The 21,562-nt window shown below is 34.7% G+C and overlaps 4 protein-coding genes across 6 annotated transcripts in view; 3 read left to right on the top strand and 1 right to left on the bottom strand.

Moving 5' to 3' along the window:
• Positions 1–1,497, top strand: part of LOC18032745 (multiple organellar RNA editing factor 2, chloroplastic) — a 2,474-nt gene extending 977 nt beyond the window's left edge. Inside the window, exons 3-4 of the mRNA XM_006420234.2 lie at positions 1–52; positions 1,042–1,497. Of these exons, the coding sequence (XP_006420297.2) occupies positions 1–52; positions 1,042–1,193 (204 nt within the window). The 3' untranslated portion in view covers positions 1,194–1,497. The remainder of the gene's footprint in view (positions 53–1,041) is intronic.
• Positions 1,498–3,146: 1,649 nt separating this feature from the next.
• On the top strand, positions 3,147–12,956 carry LOC18032463 (splicing factor U2AF 65 kDa subunit). 3 transcript variants are annotated; one of them, XM_024178820.1, is made up of 10 exons: positions 3,147–3,446; positions 4,350–6,020; positions 6,120–6,257; positions 9,527–9,598; positions 10,141–10,182; positions 10,383–10,472; positions 11,148–11,255; positions 11,379–11,471; positions 11,618–11,677; positions 11,778–11,893. In XM_024178820.1, exons 2-10 carry the CDS (start codon positions 4,503–4,505, stop codon positions 11,790–11,792), a joined length of 2,136 nt encoding a protein of 711 aa, XP_024034588.1. In that variant the 5' UTR covers positions 3,147–3,446; positions 4,350–4,502; the 3' UTR covers positions 11,793–11,893. The 3 variants fall into 3 exon arrangements, with proteins under 3 accessions (XP_024034588.1, XP_024034585.1, XP_006420295.1); XM_024178817.1 differs by having other exon boundaries at positions 3,149–3,446; positions 6,126–6,257; positions 11,618–11,697; positions 11,778–12,956; XM_006420232.2 differs by having other exon boundaries at positions 3,150–3,446; positions 11,618–11,697; positions 11,778–12,956.
• A 1,946-nt stretch (positions 12,957–14,902) lies between these two features.
• Positions 14,903–16,550, top strand: LOC18032188 (50S ribosomal protein L28, chloroplastic). Its single transcript, XM_006420231.2, has 2 exons — positions 14,903–15,245; positions 16,160–16,550. Exons 1-2 carry the CDS (start codon positions 15,014–15,016, stop codon positions 16,390–16,392), a joined length of 465 nt encoding a protein of 154 aa, XP_006420294.1. The 5' UTR covers positions 14,903–15,013; the 3' UTR covers positions 16,393–16,550.
• A 490-nt stretch (positions 16,551–17,040) lies between these two features.
• LOC18032307 (translation initiation factor eIF-2B subunit beta) lies at positions 17,041–20,971 on the bottom strand. Its single transcript, XM_006420230.2, has 10 exons — positions 20,904–20,971; positions 20,484–20,638; positions 19,866–20,135; positions 19,635–19,755; positions 19,091–19,198; positions 18,888–18,990; positions 18,675–18,800; positions 18,120–18,313; positions 17,925–18,017; positions 17,041–17,279 (listed from the first exon to the last, which is right to left on the bottom strand). The coding sequence occupies exons 1-9, from the start codon at positions 20,954–20,956 to the stop codon at positions 17,927–17,929; spliced, it is 1,221 nt and encodes a 406-aa protein (XP_006420293.1). The 5' UTR covers positions 20,957–20,971; the 3' UTR covers positions 17,041–17,279; positions 17,925–17,926.
• Between the last annotated feature and the right edge of the window lie 591 nt (positions 20,972–21,562).

The raw sequence follows: 21,562 nt of genomic DNA, 5'->3' as shown, positions 1-21,562 counted from the left end.
CCGGGTGTTTTGTTTGTGCTTCCAGATTCATATGTTGATCCTGAAAACAAAGTACTATGGTGGTAAGCCATTGTTGGCTTCAAGCATTTAGATTTTTAATGTGCTTATGATAGAGTTGGTGATCATGGGAATAATTGTGTTCATTATTTGTCTGGTAGTGTCATCCCACACACTGTGCTGACTTCTATAGTGAAATATTCTTTTACTGATGAGAGTTTATCATCTGAATTTTAGCTCAAAAAAATTGGTTAAAGTCCATCTTGGCAAAGCTAAATAGTCTTACGAGACAATGTTTAGCTTTGAATGCAAGTGGACTAAAATTAAATGTGTTTCTCTTAGCAGTTCTGCGCTGTAATTTTTCGTGTAGCTGCAGATCAGTGAAGAAGAAACATTATATATTCACCACGATTGGATTATGCATATTTATATCTTGGTATGGGAATGAACCATGTACGTTCCCACTTGGAGGACTGTATGTAGTGTTATTTTTTCTCTAATAAACAGAGATAAAAAAGCAGCAACATTTTTTGTTATCTTGTATTGTTGATTTAATTGAAGAAGTTTCTTTGCAAGCTGCAGAAGGGCAGTCTCTTTCTATTCTTTGCCAATTGCCAGTCCATCTTGGCAAAGCTAATAGCCTCGTGTGGGCAATGCATGGCTTTGAATGCTAATGGACATACATGAAAGTTCTCTCACCTGTTCTGTGCCTCTAATTTGTGGAGTTTCAGAATCATTGGAGATGATACATATTTTTTTATAAATATTATTTCTAGTGTACAGCATAACACAGCTGTTAATAAAATTCCTGTTTACATTGAATGAGTGTGCAAGTTTCGTATTGGTTTGTAGTCATGGAGAAGCCCTTGTATGTGTGATTACTGCATTGTTTTCGTCATTTCATCCAGCTTCTAACGTCAAACAATTGCAATAGTCCAAACATTTGTTGAAAGAAGCACTTTTGTTTCAGTTTAATGTCCCTGCTTCCAAATAACACTAGAATATGCTTTGTTCTTATATTTTCATCTTATATGTTGGATGTTTATTTTGCAGCTGAGTTGTTTGTGAATGGAGAGATAGTGCAAAGATCACCTGAAAGACAGAGGAGGGTGGAACCACAGCCCCAGAGAGCTCAAGATAGACCAAGATACAATGACAGGACCCGCTATGTGCGTCGCCGAGAAAACACGAGGTGAAACACCAAATCGTGGAGAGCGGAATGTATAAATCTTTGAACCATGGGGATGAAAGCACGGTTTATGATTTGTAGGAAGTCTTCATACTCGTTACGATATGAACATGCTTAAAAATATTCTATATGAGCTTGTTGAACTGCAAACTGTTCAGAGAGATTTTATGCCATTAGATGCTGCCTGCTTCTCCTTTCTCGAACTCATTAAGAGTTTTATCTGATGATCATAAACTGTGTCATTCTGATGAGCTTCATTGCTTGCTACTTATTTAAATTCTATGACCAGGTATGATATGTGCCCAGAAGAACTACATTGTCATCAGTGGCTTTAATCATATATGATGCCGAAAGAAAAGCATTATCCATGTAATTTGCTTTAGACCTTTGTGTTTCTTCTTCCGCAAAGCTACTGTAAATAATGAGTTTTACATCTGAAGCATTAGAGACTTAAACGAGAAGGAAATTCAGGTGTTATGATAAAAAACTAACATAATTATTACATATTAAACCGTGATCTATGGATAATTTGTTCTGCTTACGCCTCCCTTCATTTGTTGAACTAAAGAAGAGCAAGCATTCACAATTCTCTTCCCCCAGGAAGTTATTCAGTAAAACAACCTTCCATAGCAAAAGTTTCTGGATTAAATTGTTTTGTCTGAAAAGAAAATCCAAAAAAATAAAATCTAATAAATAAAAAACAATCTGACGTGTCAATTAGCAGCACTGTCGGTAGAAATATTAGAGAAATCACCTTTGGGCTCACGTTTAAGTTCGCCTTTAGCATGTCTTTTGTCTGAGTCGGGTCAAAAAATCTAAATTTTTAAAATTTACATTTTTTTTAATTTTTTCCATTATGTTTTACAAATTTATAATTTATAAAATTTACTTTTTTAAATTTATAATTTAGAAAATTTAGTTTTTTTTTTTTTGGTTAGATTGGACTTTAAAAGTTAGGCTTAAATGATTCCGGCCCGACCCAAGACACCCAAGTTTAGGCCGATTTTTCTACCATCCCTAGAATCACCGAACGTTAGGAGTGGATTAAATTGTAGGGTCCGGCTACGGTGCAACGGTAATACGGTATCACCGTTGCATCCAGCCGTTGGATCCATTTGGATGAATGGATCCAGTAAGATCCAACGGTTGGGTGTAATGGTGATACCGTATCACCGTTGTACCGTAGCTTTCTCATAAATTGTATTACTGACGATTTGGTTTTGTGTTACTGACTATTCGGTTTGGTTCAATTCACAAAAGCCTAATATTTTCGAAATCTTGAACCAATTGGTTTTTGAGTGGTTTTAAAATCAAATTGAACCATCAAATCAAACCATTCACAAATAATAATAATAATAATTATTATTATTATTATTATTATTATAAAAAAATGAAAATTGAAAACTCCTAGCATAAATTAGATTAGTATAGAAGTTCTATAACTCCAAACATGATTGAAGTATTAATATTGATGAATTAATTGCAGCTTTTTTTTTCTTGAATACAACGACAAACTTTAATTAAGTAGTTCAAGAAAATGAGTTTATGGATCGATTTGCATAATTTGATTTGTTTAACTTTTCTTTATGTGATTTAACATGAAGAATATTTAAGTAATGAAGTTGATACTTTTATTTGTTAGTTATTCATACACTCTTTTTATTTTGTTTAGTTGCTTGTGCATGGTTAATGGCTCATTTTGAGAGATAATGTCGGTTTTGTGGATTTAAAAGCTGAAGGATCAAGAGCAATCAGATTTTGAATTTTTATTTATTTATTTATAGTGGATGTCTACATTTTGTTGAACTTTATTATGTTGGGTTATTTTTTATAAATTTGTGGACTCAAATTTCTTATTATAGTAATAACAATTACTATTATGTCGTTTTAATAAAATATACCAGATAAAATTATTTGTATGAAATAAAATAAAATCAATCAAATTATAGAACCAAATTGAACTGAATCAAGTTAAATTAATTTGGTGTAATTCCGTTGATTCTAGTGTTTGGTTGGTTCACACTTGGTTTAAGTTTGGATCGGTTCACAAAACCATACAGTGCCCACCCCTGCGCGAGCGTGTTAAAAAAAAAAAAAAAAAAATTCGACGAGCGCCTCCATTTTTCTCCAAGCAGATAACTTGGCTTGTATTATGTTCTAAAAAGTTCTAGGTTTTCTATTCTACTCGTGTGTGTGCGCGCCCGAATTGCAGAGTACAACCCTTCTCTTGCATTTCTTCTGGTCGCAACTCCGTTCCAAGGTCCCCCTAACTTGCACTTTTCTTTTATTTATTTACTTATTCAACTTCATATTCTTGAAGTATATGCGTGATTCAAAGTATACTGAGGTGAATTATTTGTGTGTAATCATTTGGGATTTTGCTGGTAGGGTTTTGTATTGAAGCTTCTTTTTTTTTCTTTTGTTACCCTTCCTGGACGACTTATCTTTTAATGGAGAATAAGTAAAGAAAAGAGAAATGAAAAGATTTGGGACATTTGGGACATTTAAGATAAGTGAAAATTGAGTCTTGCTTAATATTTAGATATGTAGTTGGCTCTGGGCGAGTTACGTGGTTAGCTTATATTGAAATATCGGGATATGTATATTATTGATAATAGATTTCATTGGTGTTGTTACCACATGGCAATGTTGGAAGTCGCATGTAGTTGAAATATGATATCATGAGGATGATTCTTGATTTAATAACTATTCAGAATTTGTTAACTTGTCTGCACCTATAGAAACAGTAGTGTGCTACTTTTTTCTTTTAAGTTTGATTGAGACAAACTGAGTTGGTCCTTGTTGCGTTGTGGAAAATGTTACGGTTGTGATTGTCATCTAAGAGTGTAAAGTGCTCGTGATAACTAAGACCCAGAAGTAGACTTTGGGTAATTATGTTACGAGATTATGATATAGTACGGTATCTAAGTCCTTTGAAGATAGTATCACCTGGTGTTGTAAATACATCAATTAACATGTGGATATTATTATCATGGTATTGTAGCTTATTATCTCTTTGCTTCTGTTTTTCTCCTGGTTTTATGATTGGTTAATTGAATTTATTGTCTTGACTATCGTAACCACTTGTATTCGGAGTGGATGCAATTTGTTTGTCATTGGGGATTTGATTGCTAAATTACTTGATGCTTATGATGAAATGCAGATCTTTCTCACTTGGGTCCTGTAATAGTCGGGCAGGGGCAGTCTGAATACATTCAAGGCTTTATTAGCCAATCTGTGTATACAACTACCTGTCTCCACTATGACCTTTGATGCTTTTCGTAGGCTGGTATAGATTGTTTGTGCACTAGGCAAGATGGGCAGATCTGGTCGGAAAAAGGAAAAGCATGGGAAAAGAGGTGAGCCTTCCTTGGCTGACAGCAATGAAGGAAGTGCTGCTCGGACAAGGCCTTTCAGCTTTGATGAGATAATGATTAGAAGGAAAGCTAAGAACTTGTCTGAAAATATTAAAGAGGACGCTATGGACATTAGTAATATACCAGGGGATTGTACCATTGAGAATGTATCTGATGATCATAAATCTGGAAGGCATCATGGACACAAAAAATATCCTGGTGTTGACGTGCATACGTCTGAGGAATATGTGAAGGTTGGTTCTGGGAAGAAGGAAGATAATGCCCTTACCAAGAATGTTGATTCATCCAGACAGAGAGATGGAGAAAATCGTGACTTGGAAACCAAATTAAAGGAAGACTATGTAGCTAAATCTAATCATAGAAGAACTCTTAAATCGGAAATCAGATTAAAAGATAGGAGTCCAGGTAACGAAAAAGACAGAGGAAATCGTGGATCAGACACCAAGTTGAAAGCTGACGTTACGAAAGAAACATCCTCTAAACCTAACGTGAAATCTGAGAAACTAATTCCTAGCCAGGGAAGAAGTCATGATCAGTCAATTGTTGATTCAAGGGATGAAGCCACAAAGAAGCATTCAAGAGATTTAACTCGAAAGGACAGACATGCAGACAAAAGTGGAGAGAAATCTGAAAGAGAAAGCAAAAGAAAACATCGAAATCGAGATGATGAGAAAAACAGAGATAAGAGTGCTGCAAAGAAAGTTGATCTAGGTAAAGGGCATGATTTAAAAGTTTCAGAGAGAAAGGAAAAAAAGGAATCTCCAAAATCTCGACATGGGAATTCGAGGCTGAAAAGGAGGAGGTCAAGGAGTCGAGAGCGCGAGGACAGAAATAGAAGGTCTTTGTCATTATCACCTAGAGCGCAGAAACGTACATCATATTATGACCGAGAGCACGAAGGACTGCCCTCACATTCTACTAAAATCAGTTCTGGAAGGCAGCATTCTGATATTGACAGTAGTAGGGTAACTAGTAATGGTTTGAGTGGTCATTATAGACGGCATGATGGATCGACAAGTGGCCTTGGTGGCTATTCACCAAGGAAGAGAAGAACTGAGGCTGCTGCTAAGACTCCTTCCCCTATCAATCGCTCACCTGAGAAGAAAAGTGCTAAGTGGGATGTTGCACCAGTGGAAACATATTCAGTTCCTTCTAATGTCCACACATCAAACCAAGCTGCATCATCAAATGCACGTGAGATGGTCAGCTCCGATCCTGTTACTTCGACTACACAGAAGCCTCTTGCCGGGATATCAGTCAGTGCTTCTTTGGCGAAGCTAAATGTTTCCATGGACTCAGTTCAGCTAACTCAATCAAATCGGCCTATGAGAAGACTTTGTGTAGAAAATTTACCTCTCTCAGCCTCGGAGAAAGCTTTGATGGAGTTTCTTAATAATTTTTTGCTCTCTTCGGGTGTTCAACATGTTCATGGATCTCTCCCATGTATTGGATGTGTTGTAAGTCTCCGTTATATTATTAGGTTTTCTATTTTCATCTTTGTCATGCATATTAGTACAAACTGCAGTTTTGGCTTGCTTACTATGTCCTTACTGCAGATACAGAGAGAGAAAGGCCAAGCCTTTGTGGAATTTCTTACAGCTGAGGATGCCTCAGCAGCTCTTTGTTGTGATGGCCGTTCCTTCTCAGGCTCTATTCTCAAAATCAAGCGCCCCAAAGAATTTGTTGAAGTGGCTGTAAGAATGAAAATCTTATTATTTTTTATTAGTTCTTTTTTACTATTTTCCATTGGTTCCATTCTGATAATTCACTCTTATGGGTTTATGGCTCTTTTATGTGTAATTATTTGTATTATATGGGATTTGATTATATTCTTAAAAAGATTTTTAGAAATGGATCTAAGCTTTTTAATATTTGTTTCACTGGTCATTTGCTTATCACTTGTATATGTCACTCGCATATACCTGTTATCTCTTTGCTTTGGAGAGTAATTGTTGATTCTATTTTTATTTATATATCCTTTTAATGAAACAAAATTTGAACAGCTTCTGCTTATTTTAAGATGTTGATCTATATAAAGTTAGTTCTCTGTATAATATCTCTTTGATAATTCACATTATTGCGATCTGGGTACCCTGCTGATGCTTTATCAGAGTGAGCTAGATGCAAGCTTTATTTTCTCCCAAAAAATAAATGGACTTGTCTGCAGCAGCAAGCCAATAGCACTGCAGTTCAAGTCAAAGCACTTCGGTTCTAGTAAAGTTTGGGTCTGTGCTATTGTGTATTTCAATGGTTCTTGCATTTCGTGCTTCCTAACAATACTACAAGATGATTTTTCTTTTTTATTTTAAAATTTCTTTTTATTTATATAGACATGGATGTAAAAGATTGGCAGCTCAGTCTTATTGCAAGTCAAACTGGGCTAATTACCAAATGGATTTAGTCCTATGACTTCTTCTGAATTCAAGTAGCAGTTGTCTATGCTATGGTTTCGATTGAATCGGTAAATTTCTGAGTTATGAGCTTCAAATGGACTGTTCATAGAACTTTACTAGGAAGCATGTCTAGAAGTCATTTATAATTGATAGAACAAATAAAATTTGTTTCCGCTAAGTTGATTGATGCAATTTTAAAAATAGATATGATATCATAATTGTTGATTGTCTCTATCTCATGTGTTCTCTTCTTGTTCAAGTTTTTAAGCTCCAAAATAAATTGCATGTGTGATTTTCATGAGATGCGAACTATTCAGTGCCTAATTTTTAATATGCCATGGAAACTTTGGGATTTGAAAGGTGAAAAAGATTATAGATGCATACATTGGTGTGTTTTTGCTTATTTTGTTTATAGGGATTTAAGGTTTCTATCTTCACTTTGTTTTAGAACACTTTTGTTCCTTGCATAATGTAAGTAAATGCCAGGCTTCCAAGTCTCTGTGCTGCTATCTCTCTCTCTCTTTTTTTTTTGGGGGGGGGGTGCGCGGGGGGCAAATAACCCAGCTTTCTTTGAAATTTTGAAAATGGTTTTGCTTATGGATCCACATGTACAGGGGAAGCATGGGTAACTCTTTAGTCTAGCGCGAACATCTAATTTAAAGCTTTTTTTTTTTTTTTTTTTTTGTAAGTTGGGTATAAAGCTTAACAAGCTCTTTACTGCACTTAGAATGATCTGTTTGTCATGTTACATGAGATGTTTTCTGACTGGCATGTTGGAATCTCTTAAATAGGGTGTCTATGTTGGGTGTGTCCTAATTCACATTCAGGATGATGATGGAGCTCTCTACTAACTGAGAAGATTCCCAGGTGTAGTGACAAGTTTTGATGCACTTCAACCTTATTTTGTATCATCGGTATTGGGTCATTGATGTAGGCATTAAGCAGTAACTTCTTAATTAATATGGATATAGTATCTGCTTTATTTGATGTTAAGCTTTTGAATTGCTCTAAGATGTTGTTTTAGGATTTCTGGCACTGCTTATCTGTAGTCTTAATTTTGTCAGCAATGTTGATTTGACTGTCCGATTGTTACTGAACTAATATACTAATGACCATTTTGCACCCGATGGTTTATCTTGATTAGTAACTTGTCCTTGCCCCCACTTCTATCAAAATATGCATCCTTGCTTAACTCTTTATTTTCTTATTTCTTAGGATGTCCTCTCTGTGAGTGGGTAGAATTCTTTTCATGGGGCAGAACAAATGAAAGGATTCCAGTGTACTGGAGTTCTGCTCCTTGGTAGCATTTATGTAAATTTCTTACCTTATACAAATAAATATAAAGATCAAGGGGAAAATTAGTAATTGAAGGGATTACTAATATCCAGAGGTAGTTTTCTTTTGATTATATTATTGTTGAGAATAATAATTTTTACAAACCAAATTCAAAATAGTTGCTTTTCATTAATGGGCTTAAGATAGATGAACAGAACCTTCCAGAACATGAAATGAAAAAACACTTACCCTAGTCATTGGGCTGGGTAGTGTATGTTTCTGGCATTCAACTCTATATTGGGATGCTTTTTTCTTGTATTTTATAACGGTATTATTATTAGATCTTTTTGGCATTACCATCAGGTCAATCTATTAATCTACTTAAAAACGAACTCGTTTACTCAGTGGTGCTGAATTTCAGTGTTTGGGAATAATATAACAAGAATCACATGCATGCTTAGTCGATTGGAGAAGTTCTATAAGGAGTTACTAGGTTTTGGAAAATTCTTGTAAAGGAAATATGCTGTATGCATGAATTACTTTCTAAAACTGGTACTTGTGTTGTGAGCTTAGGTCAGATAATGCTTTTATAATAACTTAATTTGATGGTTATTGAGATAGAGGTGTTAGATACAATATCAATTTTCATTTGATGGCAGCTATTCGTGCATTTTTGTTCTAATATTTGATAATGCTTGGCAATGAAAAATGCTTGTAGTGTATAATTTGATGAATTCTTGCAGAACTAGGGAGTGATCCAGAAAGTGATTCTTTGATTTTTTTTTTTTTATCTTTTATTTTTTTATAGGAATTGATTGTTGATTTATTCTAGTGAAAGTATGTATTTTCTAATAAGCCTAATGACATTTTGGGTTTTCTGCATCTGGTGGACACACAAATATAACTAGGAAGAGCATTAACTATTTGTTTGTAATAAGGGTAAGGGTTCAGAGTACACAGCTAAGATATTAGCTACCACACAAGTTCAAAATTATTTGTGGCATTGTTATTGTTGAACAATACAGTTCTACTACTTGTGGAATCTGTACTGTCAGATCAACAGATCACATGTTTGATGTTTCTGAACCTCAGTGTAGGATATGCATACTATGCTAACTCCTTCTCCCGTTTTCTTTCTACCTTCACTTAGATCCTCATGATCTTAAATTCTATTTTTATTTTTGAGTTTTCTCATAATAAAAGCATTTCCTTCTGATGCTGCTTTGCAGTTTCTGAGGTATATTGTGGTTACTATCCATGTAGCAGGTTTTCAGACAGTTGCTCTTTTCATGCAGAGTGGTGAAGCAGAGAAATCAGTGGCGTCAGTTGATTCAGTAAGTGGTATTGTGAAGGATTCACCTCACAAGGTATGCTGTGAACAGCATTAGTGAAACCATCTTTATTTTAAACCTCTCTACAATGTGGGGCGGCCATATCTACTATTTTATATTGTTAAAATTCCTAAATTTCATCTTATCACTTATTTGGTTTATCTACTTTTCTCGAATTATGCTTAGATTGTCTGTCTTTGTTGGTAAGATTGTATCTTCTTATCTTCTTTTGTGCATCAAGGATAAGCTAAGATTCATTTTACTGTACTGTACTTTTACTCTTTATTTTCGTCTTTATGTTGTTGGGGGTTGTTACTGTTGTGAGTTCTATGTTTGCATATTTCACTATGGATTTGTTTCAATTAGTTTCTGATTGAATGAAACTTATTAGTTACATTGTTTTGCCCTGTCATTTCTAGAAAGACAATGGATCCAGTGAAATGGTTCTGAGAGCTAACAGTTCATCATTCATATGAGTCTGTACTGTTTGTTAAATATGCTTGACATGATACCTGCTCTTAACTTATTTTTGGAATTTATTTATTGATCCTTTTGTTACATATGAATTGTTGGTGCAGATCTTCATCGGTGGAATTTCAAGGACTTTATCGTCTAAAATGGTAATATGATTTCAAAATTTAATTTTCTTTCTAGGCAATACCACCTTCAAGTGCCATCTTGGATCCTTATATTCCCACCCTTCTCTCAGCCCTCATTTCTCTTCAAACCTCTTGCTCTCTCCTTTTCTGCCTCCCTTCCTTCTACATGTGCCACTTATCAATAACTTGCTATAATTAGAGCTCCTATGCTACTTATCCAGGTTATGGAAATTGTTTGTGCCTTTGGACCACTGAAAGCATACCACTTTGAGGTTAACGAGGATCATGAGGAACCATGTGCTTTCATAGAGGTAATAAAGTATTTTTTGCTTCAGTGTTCCATTTTCTTGGAGAATGTCTTCTGATGAGTAAAATCTTGCATTTTTTTTTTTTTCAATTGGGTTGCTCTTTTTGCTTTGGATGGTAAACCATTGTGATGTTTTTGCAAATGTGTTTGTGCATCTTCATTTTATATTTCATTCCATTCAACAAGCAAGTGAAAACTTGTTTTATAAACTCCAAGCACATTATTAGATAATTTGTGCACCTTCATTTATATCAAAAATATTTTAATCATAAATTTAGTAGCATTAGTGAAAAAAATTCCAATGGTTAATGCATTTGTTTTTATTAATTTAATTGCGAGGCAAATACCTTTTCAGTGATGTTAATGTATTTAATTTTGTGAAAAATTCAAAGCTTGGGTATTATGAAAATGAAATGGAATATACTTTGAGTGGGAACATGGCTTATATCTTTACTGTTGAGTCTGCATCTTGTTTGTTGCTTTCATGATACAATCTTGAATTGACAGGCCTATCCCTTGTGTGCCATTCAATCTCTACTATGTGAAATTGCATACATCATATTTTCTTCTTTATATATGTATATTTTTCGTTATTCTTCAACATAATTCAATGTTTGCAATTAATTCCTTTTCTTCTTCTGACCTTGAGCATTTGGCAACTTGATGTTGTGTAACTCAGTATGTAGACCAGTTAGTTACACCCAAAGCTATTGCGGGTCTGAATGGCCTGAAGGTGGGAGGGCGATTACTAACTGCAGTTCAAGCTGTTCTAGATGGATCAATTATGGTACTTCATTAAAATTATTTCTTGTAAATTTTGAGTGTTAACTGCCACGAAACATTTTCATCACATCACATGTTTTATCATGTGTGAAATATGTACTAATAAAAAGAAACAAAACCATGTTAGGACAATAGTGGAAACCCACCATTTCATGGGATCCCTAAGCATGCTCTTCCACTTCTCAAGAAGCCAACTGAGGTCCTAAAGCTTAAAAATGTGGTATGTTATTGGATATATATGTGATGATTTTGGTAGTTATCTTCTGTTCGTCTCCTCAGTATAGATTTTTTTTTTTTTAAACTGGTCAATTTGATTAACAATTTCTTGTTGGCATAAATGTGCTCTCCTTTTTCTATGTTAATTAGTTTAATCCAGAAGGCTTTTCATCTTTGTCTGAACTGGAGGTGGAGGAAGTATTAGAAGATGTACGTTTAGAGTGTGCGAGGTCTGCGAAAGAAACTTTCCTCCATGACTTTATCAACCCTTTGCTTGATATAGAAGTTAAATTTGCTATCCATTCTGCAGGTTTGGCACTGTTAAATCTGTTAATGTTGTCAAGTATGGAGACAGTAATATCTCTACCATTCAAGCATGTGAAGGGAATGAGAATACAGCGTCCGCTGGAGTTGGGCAAAACTTGACCAATGACGAAACAAATGAAAAAGGAGAGAGGTTAGAAGAAGTCACTGATCACAAGTCCATAAAAAATAATGAATTAGAGATTCTTAACGACTCCAAAGAAGTTATGGAAGCAGGAGAAGTCAACAATGTTAAAGACAACAGGCCTGCAAGTGGCACAATGGGGGATGAGCCAAGTCAACTATGTGAGCTTGACACTGACATGGCTGTTGAATACCAAGCCCGTGATAGTACATCAGAAATAGTTTCTCAAGGAGTCCCCACACAGGTGAACACCTTGAAGGACTCACCATGCGCTCATGATGACAAAGTTACTTGTAACATTCAATTGGAGCACATGAGTGAGGAAAACAAATCATCAGCTAAAGAAGATTTGAATCTTGAGGAAGTCAATGGAAATTCAGAAGCTTTTACGGGAGCATCCAATGAGATGGGGATGCAATCCAGTGCTGTTGAGAATGGTGACAACGAGAACCAGGATCCTAATCAGGGACACATTTTTGAACCAGGCTGTGTCTTTGTAGAGTACATGAGAGCAGAAGCCTCTTGCATGGCAGCACATAGTTTGCACAGACGGTTATTTGATGACCGAATTGTGGCAGTGGAATACATTCCTCTTAATCTTTACCGGGCAAGGTTCTCAAAATGAACCAATTTGGATTATTGAAACTGGAGCTAGGATTGATTGGCACAACCTCATATGAGTCTTGCAGATGCCTCTGTAGTGAATTGTTGAAATTCTGCCTAATTTTGACTCTTTCCCAGATGACCTTCTTAAACACAAGCCACTCCCACTTGATTAGCTTGGATTTGAAATATTGTTCTAAAGGAAGATGGGCTTCAGCTATCTGACTTATTTTGCTTTGGAGTTTCTTTTATGAGGAAATGGGTGTGGGAGCTCTGTGAAACTGCTAGTGAGACTGGTTAATGCAAATTTAGTTTTATATGGTAAGCAGTTCACTGGACGTTCCATGTATTTTCTATGCGGACTGCGAAGCCAATATGATGAATATGATTATCTTAATTCGTTTGTACTTTGATACAATTAAAAAGATGCTGTATTAACTAATCTTGGTCAGATTTCATTTCACAAGGTCAGCTAGTTTTATAGTCGTTATCACTGTAGTTTAGGCATCATACTAATTAAAAATCATTCCCCGAATTATACCTCAAATGTCCTTAAAGGTAAAAATATGGACTGTAATATAATAAACTTAGCTCATATTTGGTATTAAAGTGTTATAATTTAAAAAACTACAGTTGTTAAAAAAATTGTAATAATGAAATAAAAATTAATAATAGTTAATAAATATAATTTTTAAATAATAATTTTGACAAAAATAATAAGGACATTATATATTTTTCATCGTATAAATAGTAGATCAAATTAACCTAATTTCTAATTCACAATAGTTATTGTGACCAAATACTTTAGCATTGTTGTTCGACCTTAATACCAATTTGGACCTTGATCTATGATTGTCCCAATAAATTTTTCTAACTATAACATACGTATTAGTATATTAAAAAAATGATATTTTATTTATCAAGAAATTGAAATGGGCTTAGGGATGGCAATGGACATCATCCTCTGTGGGTTTGCCAATACTAAACCCGCACCCGCTTAAATTTTAATTTATCAAACCCACCCACGACCTATTATAGGTTTTGACGATTATCAAAGCAGGAATGGAACCTGATAGATTTTTTTATGGGTTTCCAAATTTAAAACCATAAATGTTCAATATGTAAATTTATAACAATAACTTAAAATAATAAAATTGCACAAAAAATATTTAATTCTAAATTTAATCAATGTAAATAAAAAAATTAAAATTTCAACACCAATCCAACAATTACTCAAATTTAAGTATGAAATACTCAAAGTCCATCAAAACTCAAAAGTGTTTTCAATTAATTAAAAGAAAAACCAAAAACTAGTATCCAAAAGTAACAACGGCAGAGGCTGCAACGGCTATAGAATCAATGACAGCAGTGGCTATAGAATCAACGGTGGAAGTAGCAACAACAACAATAGTTGTAGAATCAATGGCGGTGGCGACTGCAGAATTAGCGGCCCTTGCGGCAGTTGTAACAACACGACGCAATTGCGAACAGAGAAGGGAGCTGGGCACTAGTTGTTTGGATTGAGAAGGGAGTTGGGCAATAGGGTAGGTGTGCAACTCATGATCACAACTGAAGGTAGACGAAATATTGATCCTCTTTAGTTTACTTTAGATGAGAGATCGGATGAAGAAGTAGATGGGCTTTATGGCTTACGCGCTGCAACTACACGCACATTTATACATTTTATATATTTATAGGTCTACATATTTTTTTTAATTAAAAATTTAAAAATATTTGCAAAAAAAATGTAAGCTTGGCGGATACTCATGCGGGTATCCATCGGATATTTAGCAAATATCAACTCCACCCGTTCATAATCCGTAAAATTATCCGCAACAAGTGGATTTTGACGAGCTGATTTGGACGAATTTGTGGGTATTATTGCCATCCTTAAATGGGCTACTATCCCTTACCTGCTTGTTGGAGTTGACAAAAAGAGGCGAACCATTGGCTAAACCTTATAAAACTTCGTTTCTATTACAATTACATGAAAGGATAATATGGATCTAATTAAATCCACATATTTCTCTCTCTAACTCTTACAGTCACACAACTACACCAAAAGTCTTTTACATTTTTTTTTTCCTCACAAATACTTTGCATTCTAAATTTTTTATTTAAAAAAAATTACATACTAACTATTTGAATCCCTTTTAAATTCTACTCAGTTTACTTATATATAAATTTAATCATCCAAAAGTTTAGAAAATATATATATATTTATAATTGCCGCCCCCCCCCCCCCCCCAACCCAAAATCAAAAGGAAACTGAAAATTTTAGAAAAGTATATTTTGGGAAATAAAATAGGTTTTTGTTAAAACAAAGGGAGGGTTGAAGAGAAAATTACAGGAGTGCTAATAGTCCCGCTGACAAAAAATGAAAGAGCCCAACTTGCTTAATTGCTATTGGTACGAAAAACACAAACAAGAGGCTGTGAAGTCTGTGTCTATCCATAAAGAAAACAGATAACAAAATACACAGGGAATCGAAAAGAATGGCAACAATGGCGACACCGGGAGGAGTTTTATTGGGAAACACTTCCAATCTACCCTTTCGCCGCCCACGTCTGTCTCCGAAGTCCATGGTTAAGGCAGTCTCCTCCTCGGAAGAACTGGGTTTCGTTACTTCACAACTCAGTGGCATCAAAATTTCGTACAGCCTACCTGACGTGGCCACACCCATTTCCTCTCGTCCTTTCGCCCCGGGTCTTCAACCTATTGTTGCGCGTAATTCTCTTGCTCTTTTTCTCATTTTATTTTACAATAATTATGCTTTTATATTTTAATTTATTAGTTTTCTTGTGTATGCAACAATGGCATGGTCCTTAGAATGTGTGCAAAACATGAATGAAGAACTAATAATTAAAAAAAAAAGATTTTGCAATCTGGGGATTAAAATTAACCTTGTGTTAGAGCATTTTACTTTGTCATATTAGTACTTTACAATTTATATTAATGAAACAGCTGTTGAGATTAACCCAAGTGTTTGGACTTGGGTTTGGTTGAAATGATGTTCGTGTTAGGGGAGATAAGTTTGTCATTTATCAGTTTCTGCTAATCAAACAATGTAGGGAACCTATAGAACCCAATAGCTGAGGTATTGTTCACATGGGTTTCTTGATTACTCAAGGTTGTCGATTCCAACAACAGCCCCCTGTTTAAGACCCAATAGGGATTTTTGGATCCAAAAAAAGTGGGCCCGTCGAATGTGCGTGTATGGGTAAATTAGAGGCTAAGGGGTTATCGTGAAGCTCAGAATGAGCTCTGGTCTACATGATGGTTAACTGGTGCAGTGTAATGTAAGATTGATATTAACACGCTGAGTGATGATGTGCGTTTACTGGGTGTCTTAACATTTGCTTTCACTGTTCTTTCATTGTACTTTTTTGCTGAAAATTTGATTTGTGTAAAAGAATTCTTTTGTATTTGTCATTTAGAAATGGGCTTTTGTTTTCATCCTTGGGTAAAAATAATTTTTAAGAAGTTTTCATGGTGCCTACCGAAAATGATATTTATAAGATAAGCATGAGTTCATTTAGATCTCTTAATAACCATTCACATCCATTTTACTTGAATTTATCAGACCAACCGAAATATGGCTATCTACATATTTTCACTCATAATTTAATATATTTTTTCAGGTAGAGTGTGCCCCTTCACTGGAAAGAAATCAAACAAGGCAAACAAAGTTTCCTTCTCTAACCACAAGACAACTAAGCGACAGTTTGTTAACCTACAGTATAAGAAGGTTTGGTGGGAGGCCGGCAAGCGTTATGTGAAGCTGCGTTTGTCAACAAAGGCATTAAAGACGATAGAGAAAAATGGATTGGATGCTGTTGCTAAGAAGGCTGGAATAGATCTTCGCAAGGAATGATATAGATGGTCTAACTATTTTTACCTATAGCTGTTGGTAAAGCTTGTATGCTTACTGTTTCTCTCAAAATTTAATTTCATGTTGCACTGTATCTTCTTTTTGCTTGTTCTGTTGAATTCTTCCCAATTAAATGAGAATACTGATCATTAAAGCCTCAAGGTTTTTGTTAGTTCATTTTTGCATGTCGTCATGAGGCTTTGCGTCGATGGCTCTATGAGCATTCAGCGCGTGTTGTATGATCTTCTATCGGAAGAAGAGAAATTGTAAAATACAGAACAGCATTTTTGCTGATGTTTGTTGTCTTTGTAGTTATTTTGAATGTAGTAGCATTTTGAAAGAAAATTTTCAGTGAACAGTCGTGCAAGGGAAACAGTTTATAAAATTAGAAAATTCATGTGAGTCTGATTTTATCGAATGCTTTCAAGAAAAAATGGATAAAGAACCACCATAACAGAGTTTCAAAATGTGAAATTTCCGTTAAGGAATTTAATGGATGTATAATGCCCCAATTCAGGGAAATGAATCTTTAAATGGCACACATCATCAAAACTAGAAGCCCACTGAGTTAACACTGCAGAGAGTTGAGTATTATTTACCATTCAACTCCACGTTTAGGCAAAAGAAATTGAAGTATATATTGATATACTACTAGCTCATCAGTATACAAGATAAAAATTGATGAACTCTGATCTGGGTAAAAAGGAAAAAAAAAAAATGTTGTAAAGCCAAAGGTTAATTTCTCTTCAAATATTAGTACTGTGTATTTGGTCAGCAAAGACAGAACTTCAAAGTAAGCAGTTTTGCTGTTAACCGGGGCACAAGGTAACCTATGGTCATGATCCTGTTAGCTTAAGCACAAATTTTTTGATGTTTTATACTATCTGCGCCTGCAAAGACAAAGATGGAGGTAAAGAAAAATGAATGTCAAGTAGCACCACCATATGTAACATATAACTTTTTAGTCATTCATCCTGGTTTCTTTTTGCCTTAACATTGATTTATCGTCACTTACAAAGCTATTCATGTGACAAGAATGTGACAGAGTACTTCGTACAAGTATTATGTTAATGCCTTGGTTTAATGTCATACGATTATGAGAATTGATATGCATGTCAAGCCTAGAAGGAGAGTACCAATGCTGACCTTCAGAAAGGTTGTTTAAATTCAACTTTTCAACAAAATTCGGTATATTCTAATTAAGTATAGATTGCTGGTTTTAACAACTGTTCCTAGGAAATCTAGACAAAATTATTACAGGTAGCAGTGGACTCCTAAATTAATTTTACACTAAAACTTCTTTTCATTTCAGCACTAGGAAGAGAGCCCAGAACTAAATCAAGGAGAAAGTAGGACGGAGAAAGAATTCAAACTGCTAAAGTTCCAAGCCAAATAGGGCGAAATTTCCATTTCAAGTAAGAATTACAAAGACATGTTCAAAGCCAGCAAACACCAAAAAAGACGATGTGGTATTTTCAATTCATATAATAAGTAAATTAATCCAAGATAAATCATGGTTGAGTAAGAAAACTCACTTTTAGGAAGCAGGCTTCTGTTGTGGAGGCAGATCTTCTGAAGAGTAATAATCAGCAATTAGTCGGTAAATATAGGAGGGGCTATATCCTCCTCTGGCAGAAAAATAAAGGAACTTCAGAACATTTTCCCACCATTATAACACACAATTATATTCAAAGCCAGTTTGCCTCTATAGAAAGAATAGAGAGACTTACATATCAGTAACAAAAAGACTGATTAGCTCCGGAGGAACATAATCAAATGCGGGATTGACTACATGAAGTAGAGAAGAACTGCTTGCAATTCCATAATCTATACAGTCTGAGAATTCTTCAAAATTCAGCAGTTCAGAAGGGCACCTCATTTCATTTAGTAAGACCTCCAGATTATGTGGATACAGCGAACACAACTACCAGAAGTAACACAGCAGTAACAAAAATAAACATTCATTTGGTAGAATCATTAGCATCCACAAAGTTTAAAAACAAAATATGCTTATATATCTATATCATACATGAAAAATTACATGGATCTTCATTACCATCAATTTAAAGGGAAAAAATATAGAAGACGAATGCAATGTACTCAAGCATATTCAAACAGGAAATACACCAGACTGGTGATCTTATGGTATATTTCTACCATGAGAACATTTTTATTGCTAATGTCCATAAGACAGTGAACTAATTGCAAACAAAGGATCCACAAAGACGAGCTATTGTAATGAAGTGTTGAATAGTGTTTTTTTTTTTTTTTGAATGCCAACATACCTCATGTGTACTAGCGACCACAACAAATGGAACGGCGTGCTTTTTTACAGAAAGGGCAAGCACATGCAACCCCACAGGCGCAATTACACCACCATTTGCCATCACAGCATGAACGCCAACTATAACCTTTAGAACAAATTTCAAGTTTAAACAGCTAATTTTATTCATTATATAAAATAATTGAACAGTTTCGTTGCCGAAGTTTGAAATTACCATGTTCACTCGAGAAATCATGGCAAAAACTGCTGAATCAGTGATCACAATAGCTTTTAAACCTTTTTTATCCAATTCCTTTGCAAGAATATGTCCCTCAAATCTAGTCCATGACAAAGGAGCAACGAATTATTAAAAACAAATGGAGAAAGCTTTTACCCAGGCTATAAAATGGGATACTTTGGTTAGCATCAATGACATACTTTGGAGCACCATCAGCAATAAAGACTTGGAAAGAACGCTTTTTCTCCTTGGCCGCACACAAGAATTCCTTCACGAACTTTGAATGACCTAAAGTTAATATCACCTCACTGCAAAACAGAGAACAGTGTCAAAGTTACTGAAATGAAAAGCATTTTCTAGACTTACTATATGTTTAGGGGACAGGGAATCATGCATGAAAGGCAAAGGAAAGTATAGTTATAGAAGAAACAGTTAGTGTGCTTCCTTTAATTTAAGAATTTACAATTGACCTATTAATTTTACTCTAGTAACAAAGTTTCGGGTGGCATATCTGTAGGATGTATATGAAAGTACCAAACCAGTTCACATTGTGTGGCAGTTGATTAAGATTGCATTGATATAAAGAAAATCCAATAAATCTGTTTGCACGTGCAGCGAGCATGTGTCTAGTAGTAATCCAACCTACATACTATTCTCTATGAGTCAGCCACTTGATAAAGTATATAGCTATGGTATATAAACCTTATAAGCAGAATATAATACTGAGTGTTAGTAGAAAAATACTTCTGATGAATAAGCTCCATTGCCTGTTCTGCAATCCCTTCATGGCAAGTATTGATATCTTCAATAAGCTCATTAACTGCCTTTATTAACTCAGAATTTAATTTCTTTGCACTTTTATCAGCTGCAGAGGATAACATTTCAATATTGAAACAAAAATGGAGAAAAAAAAAAAGAAAAAAGAACCATTATAGTATTATATCAAAATAAAACAACTGTGATAGCTTACTTTACCTTTTCCTGCAAAGATATTCTCTGAAGAAAAAGTCTGGCAGGCTGTTGCTGAGTCAGGTAAGTGTTCAAAAACAGCAAGCAACAAAGGGGGCTTCAACAAGCATCCATCAGTGGTAGCAGATGATTTTTGGCTATTTTCATCCTCTGCGATATCTTCAACGTCATCTTCAGCTGATAATTTCAACTCTGCTACAATATCTGTCAATGGTGACAAATCTTCCTCTCTAATGATATGCAAGACATGCCTCACAATGTTCCTGACCGCGAGCTCTGCAATCCCATCCATTCAACATTTCATTAGAATATAAGGTACAAACTGATTCTTGGTCTTCAAACAAACACAATCAAATATCTCCTAAGTATCCTAATCTATATTCTTAGGTTGACAGGTGTTGTGCTCTCCCCATCAATGGAATATCCAATTCAAAGCTTCAACACAACACCAATCCCTAATCTAACACTTGAAAGTGAAACCAAGTTCCTTGCGCAACAAGTTACTCTAAGTCCAAGCTCTAATTACTTATATTCACCATTCAGCATCATACTTCAAATACTTGGATGAATTGTCTCACGACAGAAGCAATATCGAAGCAAACTGCACTTGAAAGAAACACTTACCAACGGGATTGGCAGCAATGAGCTGCTCACCAACTCTCCTCACTGCCTCAATGAGAGATGCCGCGCCATTTGTAGTCGGCTCCTTGTGTTGTAATATCACTGCACGTAGTAACTCCGCCGTGAGCCTAGCTGTTTCATATGAACCTTGAACTCTTCTGCCAGAGTGAATTAAATTCGAATAAGGGGTAAAATCTTATATACTAAAATGTAATTAAATTCCATAAACAACACACAGAAATAAATTTCCATGAAAAGTTATTACTCACAATGCTCATATAACACAGAAAAAATTGAACTCCCGTTGGTGTTATGTAAAAACTAAAACGCGCTTCAAACTATCAAAATAAGTTTTTTAAGAAGCACTTTCACAAAAGAACTTCCAAAAAGCAATAATGTATACAGAAGATACTAAAAACTGACCGTTTTCGAAGCTTGGAGGCTAAGTCACTCACGAGAGCTTGAATGTCTGGCATTTTTGAACCTATTAATATCCCCTAAAAAAAAAAAAAAAAAACTGACCACAATAATCAATGAGACAATGAGATCGTAAAAAACTGTTAAAAAAATAACGAGAAAATAAATTGAAAAAGAAACAAGAACACGAATAAGAATTTATTTAAATAAATAAATAAAAAGCTTTAGAGCTTACCTTAACAAAGCTATACTTGTACAGATTGCACGAACAAAGTTGAGGGGCGAAAAGAAGTTCAATATCAGATATAAATACTGCACAGAGAGATTTTTTTTTTTTTTTTTTGAACGAGAGAGGTGTAAAATTAATTAAAATTGGAAATAGAGGCGGTGATTTTAGGGTTAAACGTTTAAGATCCAGGCACTCTTAATTTCTTAATCCCCGTTAAATTATTTAAATTCCGAAAAATCTATCTTGGCTTAATTTTCATTTCAAGGGTTTATTTTTGTAAAAAAAAATATAAAAAAAATATATGGGGGGGGAATGGTGTGAAGCGTTTGTCTTGGGGTTTTTACGGAATTTGAATTTGGAACTTGATTAAATTGAATTAATTTGAGAAAGAAAAATTAAATATATTAATAAAAATTTATTAATATTAGAATATTTT

This window comes from Citrus clementina, unplaced genomic scaffold (genome assembly GCF_000493195.1).
Source record: "Citrus clementina cultivar Clemenules unplaced genomic scaffold, Citrus_clementina_v1.0 scaffold_9, whole genome shotgun sequence".
NCBI lineage: Eukaryota > Viridiplantae > Streptophyta > Magnoliopsida > Sapindales > Rutaceae > Citrus > Citrus x clementina.
This window is presented reverse-complemented; position numbering and strand designations above follow the sequence as displayed.